Consider the following 7007-nt stretch of genomic DNA (forward strand, 5'->3'; position numbering starts at 1 on the left):
TAATAAAAGATTTTTTTTGACAAAGATGGAATTTTTCAGTTGGCTTGATTTAAGGAGGCGGTGGTTATGATGGTGGCGGCGATAGCGGCGACGGCGGTGGTGTTGGTTGCTACAACTGTGGTGAGGATGAGGAGAAAGAAGAAGAAAGAGAAAAGCGAGAAAGAAGAAGAAAGAGAAAAAATAATAATAAAATAAAATAAAGGGTTGGTGATTTTTGATATGGCAATGACGTGGCAACAATGTGGTAATGACGTGGTGTGAGTGATTTTATTTTTGTAGGGTGTAAAATAATTGAAACATATATTTTTTAAGGGGGTTAATAATTAGAAGTTAAGTTTAATTGCTAAACTGAATTTTCGTGCCAAGTTCGGGGGGGGGGGGGGGGGGAATGATGTCTTTTCTTTAAAAATAAAATAAAATATGTGCCTTAAGGCAAAGTCTGTCCCCTCTGGCATAACTTTAGTTTTTCCGTAGGGATTGTATGCTGGATTCGGCATACACTCCCCCCAGTCTTGCCTTGCGAAATTATTTTTTTATTTTATGCTTGAGCGGGGTTCAAATCCAGAACCTCACGTATCCAAGCGAAGGGTAAAATTTAAAGACAAAAAATATGAGGGGTAAAATTTAAAGACCACCCCAAAAGACGGGCAATCCGTGCAAAAAAATGAAGTAAATGCTTTTATTTTCTTTTCTTTCTTTGCGTTTAGAAAGTAGGGGGAGAAATCTGAGATTATTTCTCTTCTAATTCTATTTAACAGGTGGTTCAGAAAATAAGGTTGAAAATAGAGTTATAAAATGAGATTCATAGAACCTGTTTAGATGGGCTCATGTGTATAAGCTGTTTGCTAAAAAAATAAGTTGGGGTAGTTTAACTTATTATTTTTTAGCTTATAAGCTGCTTTAGATAAGCTAAGTCAAATGAGTCCAATTATTTTTTTGAGCTTATTTTAAGCACAAAATGATTTTAAGCTGACCAGCCAAACACTCAAAAAAGCTGAAAATAGCTTATGAGCAACTTATAAGCCAATCCAAACGGGCTCACAGTCTTGTGTTAATTTACTGTTGTCTTGATAATTCCTCCGTTATAATTTTTCATTATCTCTTTTCGGTTTAACCAGCTGGTGTTTCGTTTTTGATAGATAAGTGTCATTTCATTACTGAACTAAACGTATTGTCGCATCAACGGAATTTGTCAATTTGAGACCGAAACTAGCGATAACAGTTGAATTAAAGTCCAGATAATTGATACGTGCCCAATTTGCATAACCAAACAACGGTTAGCTAATAGCTACATAAACGTCAAAAAAGCAACGACCAACTCCATTTTAAATTTTGAAAAAAATAAGGTAACAATGAAGAAACGGGAAAGAACATAAGGACAAGCAATCATGTTTTACATGTTGGCAACTGGCAAGTGGGGAAGGAATTTTCATTAATTGGAAGTGGTCCACATTCTGTTTTTTACACTATAACAACTTAATACTATCTGTATTCATAACGTGCAGCGAATCTTAACCTTACAGCTGTCCTTTATTAACGGCTAAAGAACAGTTTTTTATTTTATTTTTTATTGAGTCCTGTTCAAATTGGGAAGAAATCTAATTTGACAGAGTGGATACTGAGTGGAGATCCTTTACAATCACATTTTCAAATAAAGGCAAATAGTGATTGAGGACTCCCTTCATCTCTCGCCTCCTTTTTATATACCAAGTTTTTTGGGAGTAAATCTTAGAGCTTTGGCATTTTTAGAGATACAAAATAGTAGAGAGAAAAAAAAAAAAAAAAAAAGGGGTCTCAAGAAACAAGAAAAATGGAGGTCTTGAGACTCTGCTTAATGGCTATTTTTGGTTTGGTTATGGCATTGGCTGTTCCTTCTATCAATGCTCAAGTCCCTACGCCTGCTCCTGCCCCTACAAGTGATGGTTAGTTCTCTCTTCATTGTCTTCAACCCCCCCAAAGTTGTTTATTTGAGATTTGATAATGTATGAACAATTCTTGATTTGAGAAATAGATCTAGGTTTCATAAGCAGTAGTACCACTTCTTAAGTTATGTATAGTAAGAGTACAAGATTTTTTTTGTTTTTAACCATCTGTCATTCGAAGTTTATTGACCGACTAATCTAGATTCGCGTCGGGTGGGCTCATTAAGGGATAAAACGCTGCCCCCAAGAAGGTGCGCTGGCATGGACGTAATTCTTGCATCCTTAACCAGAAGTCTCTAGTTCGAAACCTGAGAATGGATTTGCGCCGAGTAGGCCCAATAAGGGACACCAAGAATTTCTCCATTCTCAGATCTCAAACTCGAGACGTTTAGCTAAGGATGCAAGAACTTCGACCATCCCTCCACACCTCTTGATGGTCATTGTGGCTTGTGTATAATGCTGAGTCTTCCACATCCCACCTCCCACTCAAATGGTGGTGGAGGATAGTTGCGCATTACAAAAACAACATATCTAATGAAATCTCACAAAATGGGGTCTGGGGAGGGTAGACCTTATCCCTACCACAAACTAAAAATGGTAAAATCATGAAGTAAGACATTAATAACATTGTTTCCCTTATTTTCTTTCGGTGCACTCATGAGATTTCTTTATGTATCCAAGATTGGGTGTCATTCCCAGAAAACTGTTTTTTTTGTTAAGGTTTTCTATTTTTTGATATACTTTTTGTATATGGGCTCGTTTTTACGCTTTTTAATGAAACTTATTAGTACAATATTCTTTTTAAAAGCTAGCTTGGTGTAAATAATTAATGTGTTGTATTATTGGTTTGATTTTTGCAGGAGTTGCAATTGACCAAGGTATAGCCTATGTGCTAATGTTGGTTGCTTTGGCAATTACTTACATGCTTCACTGAGCAATGTGTACAGCGTCCATTGCGGCTTTTCTTTCTAATTCTTTTTCATTTCATCTGGTTGTGATTCATCTAAAAAATGGTAGTCATGAATTGACCATGTTTTAAAATTTCATTCTCTTGTAGTCTTTTGGAGGTTGAACTTCTCTGTTTCTTTCATTCAATGATTAAGTAGAAATTCTTTAAATCTTCCTTCTCTTGCATTGTGCAAGTTTGTATGTTTCTTTTTTACATAATGCTTGAATCACGAGTCATAATTTTCATTGAGGGGAATCATGATAACGTAAATACACGAAGAAACCAAAGGGGATTAAAGACCTATTTAAATAATATAACTCTTTTTGTGAAGCGTCATTAATTGATTCCCTCTCAAGAAGTGTAGCTCCGACCCTACTTGCAATGACTAGGGTAAAAGAAATATTCATACAAGAAATTATAGTCCAAGAGTTCTTTATTAACGTAGCCTACTTCAGAGAAAAGAGTTATTTATTAGCCGCAATCTAGTTCAGAGATTCCTACATAAATCTTTGTTAGGTACAAAATTTCAGTAGTTTCCCACCAATTAGTGAAATTAGGCAGAATTCCTTGCTGCATCAAGTAGATCACTTTTCATAAATTTCATTACAAAAAAAAAAAAAAGGAAAGAGACAAACAAATGAAAACTACTCTTTGGTGATTCACCAGACATTTTTGAGTCCGGAGTCAAAATGACTTGTTTTTTGAGCTAATAGCCCAAAATATGATGCGTTTTTTTTTATACCAAAATGGATATTTCGTTGGTTATCCAACGAAAATACTCACAATCAACACTGTTCCGGTCCGGAATTATTTATTGCATTTCGCTACAAGCAAATAATTTTTTTTTTTTTTTGCATTTCGTTGGTATATGAACGAAATAGGATTTTTTTTTTTTGTATTTCATTTATTAAAAAACGAAATATGTTTTTTTTTTTTATTTCGTTCATATAAAAACGAAATAGGAAATATATATATATATATATATATATATATATATATATATATATATATATATATATATATTGTATTTCATTTATAAAAAAATGAAATATGAAAATATTTTTATATAATTTTTTTTTTTTATATTTTGTTGGTATATGAACGAAATAGGAAAATAATATTTTTTTTTTCGTTTATATAAAAACGAAATATGAATTTTTGTATTTCATTCATATACCAATGAAATAGGATAAATATTAAAGGTCAAGCGAACCTACTTCATTGGTATATTCCTATTTCGTTTTTATATAAACAAAAAAAAAAATATTTTTCATTTTTATATAAACGAAATACAAAAAAAAATATATATATTTTCCTATTTCGTTTTTATATAAACGAAATAAAAAAAAATTATCCTATTTCGTTCATATACCAACGAAATACAAAAAAAAAAATATATTTTCCTATTTCGTTTTTATATGAACGAAATAAAAAAAAAATCATATTTCATTTTTTAATAAACGAAATACAAAAAAAAAAAACTTATTTCGTTCATGTACCAACGAAATGCAAAAAAAAAAAAAAAAAAAATTGTTACATTTAGCTACAAGTGTAGCGAAATGCAACAAATAATTCCGGACCGGAACAGTGTTGATTGTGGTTATTTCGTTGGATAACCAACGAAATACCCATTTTGGTATAAAAAAAAAACGCATCTTATTTTGGGCTATTAGCTCCAAAAACAAGCCATTTTGGCTCCGGACTCAGACATTTTTGACCATTTATCAATTTGTGCATTGTCAACCTTGTGTAGGGTCCGTGCTAATATTAATCAACACATTGTGGGAACAAATACGGCATCTCAAAAATATCCTCTTCAGCTGAAACAACGTCATTAAATATAAACAAGTGAACATAAACTTTTTTTTTGGAGCATGGACCACAAATGGTAGGGCAATGTTCATGGAAATCTCCATTCTCTGCAACACATCTATGTACACAATGACCCATACAGATATCAAAGATATGTGAAAGCAACAGCACTATAGTTACTTTTCTACCCTGACTTTGAAAAATAGTTATTGTCACGGAGTTTCAAATTTCATTTCACTTTTTTACCAATCAGTAACTAATCATTAGAAAAATGTAACTCCAATTTAAAGAGCCATCTCTGCTTGTAAAGCAGCAAGTTCATCATCTTCAGCAGTGTGAATTCGAGGAACTGGGCGAGCAGGTTGCTTTTGTGCGGCAACTGGGGCTGTAGTTGCTGGTTGAAGTAGTTGCTCTTCCAATTCAGCACTTTCAAGTTCTTCAAGCTCTGCTTCCAATTCATCCTACAAGAACAACATGATAAAACAGAGTTAGAGGTGGCAAATAAGCGAGTTGAATCAAACTTGGACAGGTCGAAACTGTTCAAATCAATGAACTGGTCATGATCCAATCCATCCAAAGTTTGCTTGGGCCAAAATGGATTGGGCTAAGAAGATAAAATCGCGCCAGGTGACCATTTTTCAACCCATGTGATTGAAAAATGACCAAAGGCCATAGAGCTTCAAATTTAACTGGTGAAATAGAATTTGAAACTCTGTGACAGTGACAATTTTTCAAAGACATGGCGAAAAAGTGGCTATTTGTGAATTTACCAAGTCAAGATGGGACAAAAAGGGCATAACTCAACCCGCGAACATGATCCAGCTTCCCCTCCTTTGTTATTTTGCTCTTTAAAAAAAGGATGTGAAAGTTAATGTACTTCTCTTTAAGTTATTGGATAGAAACAAGTCAATATAATGTAAATTCACATAATTTTCAGTCTCCAAATTTGATTTTGTATGTTTGGGTTGGATTTTGATATGTGGGGTTGCACTATATTGACTCGTTTCGATCCAATAATTTGATGGTAATTTCGAGTTCAATCCATTGAGTCACGTCAACATACAAGTCATAACCCACTCTATTTAAACTTGGGCGAGCTGGCAGGTCACTAAGGAAATAATTGGTTGATTTTGCCACGTCTAAGTGCATAATATCAAAAGTCCACCAAAGAATACAAATAGACTATGTTGTTCGGACTCTCTAAAAATATAGCCGCACCCGTATCGGATCATCCAAAAATGCACTATTTTTGGAGGATCCGACAGACACACACTGTCATTTTTTAAGAGTCCGAGCAACATAGCAAATAGAGGATGATAATCAGGAATAGCCGAGGAACCTCATCAAAGTCAGCTGCTGCACCAACAGGAGTGGCCAAAGCATTCTGTATTTGTTTAATGTTCTCAGTTTGTTCGTTTATTTCATCCATCGTCTTGTCCACATCATCGATTTTCCTGTAAAATAGATGTATTAGGAGCAAGGGATTTGATAGTGTTCATAGCGGAGGAAAAATAAACACCTTCATGTAATATAAAAGTAATGTTATAGAATCGCATTTCTTCATTTGACTTAGTTTTGGACAAGAATAAAAGATGATAGCAGAGAAAGAGGTTCAAGCGATTGTGACAACCATTCAGAGAAGAGTTGAGTTGTGCCGAGATGCTTTCTTTTTCTGATAGCCGTGGTGTACGGGTTAGTTTGCGTGCACCTCGACTATTTCCACGGGTACTTGTTATCTCCCACTAGCACAGGTACCGGGTCACTCTATCTACCCAAACTAGTCACCTAGTCATTTCGCCTTAAATGGGATTTGAACGTGAAACCTCATGATTCTGACTTCATTGATAACTAGGCTACACCTAACAACCTTAATAAATTAGGTCGAGGAATTGTACGAATAAAAACTATTCTCCGGGTAATTGGACCATTCACAAAGAGGAAGGACGTAAGTTAATCACTTACATTGCTTTATGTATTCCTTTCATTGCAGCTGCTGCAGTTCTCAAAGCCTCAACAGTTTCAGTTGTAGCTTTAGCACCTTCTAGCGTTATCATCTACACATATGAAAATTCGACATGTAATTGATGTATGAAAAATAGTTTTACGTAGCACAACACGAAAAGGTCGCTAACAAAAAAGAAACCTGATCGTGAATGCGAAGCTGGTAACGGCCAAGATTCTCAATTTCCTGTTCATACATCCTCTTCCGCTTCAAACATTGAATAGCCGCTGCATAAACAAAACAAAACAAAAAGATAATTATAATTTTACCTTGAAAGAAGGCGAGAAATTTTCAATAGATAACAAAGCTAGAATGCTTATAC

General features: G+C 34.4%; 1 protein-coding gene and 1 long non-coding RNA gene across 2 annotated transcripts in view; one reads left to right on the top strand and one right to left on the bottom strand.

The window, feature by feature from the left end:
* Positions 1 to 538: 538 nt before the first annotated feature.
* On the top strand, positions 539 to 3040 carry LOC132636852 (uncharacterized). The gene is made up of 2 exons (XR_009581468.1): positions 539 to 1922; positions 2783 to 3040. It is a non-coding gene; the product is annotated as an uncharacterized LOC132636852 (long non-coding RNA).
* A 1658-nt stretch (positions 3041 to 4698) lies between these two features.
* Positions 4699 to 7007, bottom strand: part of LOC132637989 (vacuolar protein sorting-associated protein 32 homolog 2) — a 5837-nt gene continuing 3528 nt past the window's right edge. Inside the window, exons 3-6 of the mRNA XM_060354990.1 lie at positions 6827 to 6912; positions 6646 to 6737; positions 6023 to 6137; positions 4699 to 5144 (exon numbers count right to left, since the gene is read on the bottom strand). Of these exons, the coding sequence (XP_060210973.1) occupies positions 4968 to 5144; positions 6023 to 6137; positions 6646 to 6737; positions 6827 to 6912 (470 nt within the window). The 3' untranslated portion in view covers positions 4699 to 4967. The remainder of the gene's footprint in view (positions 5145 to 6022; positions 6138 to 6645; positions 6738 to 6826; positions 6913 to 7007) is intronic.

The sequence above is a fragment of the Lycium barbarum genome, chromosome 4, assembly GCF_019175385.1.
Source record: "Lycium barbarum isolate Lr01 chromosome 4, ASM1917538v2, whole genome shotgun sequence".
Taxonomy (NCBI): Eukaryota; Viridiplantae; Streptophyta; class Magnoliopsida; order Solanales; family Solanaceae; genus Lycium; species Lycium barbarum.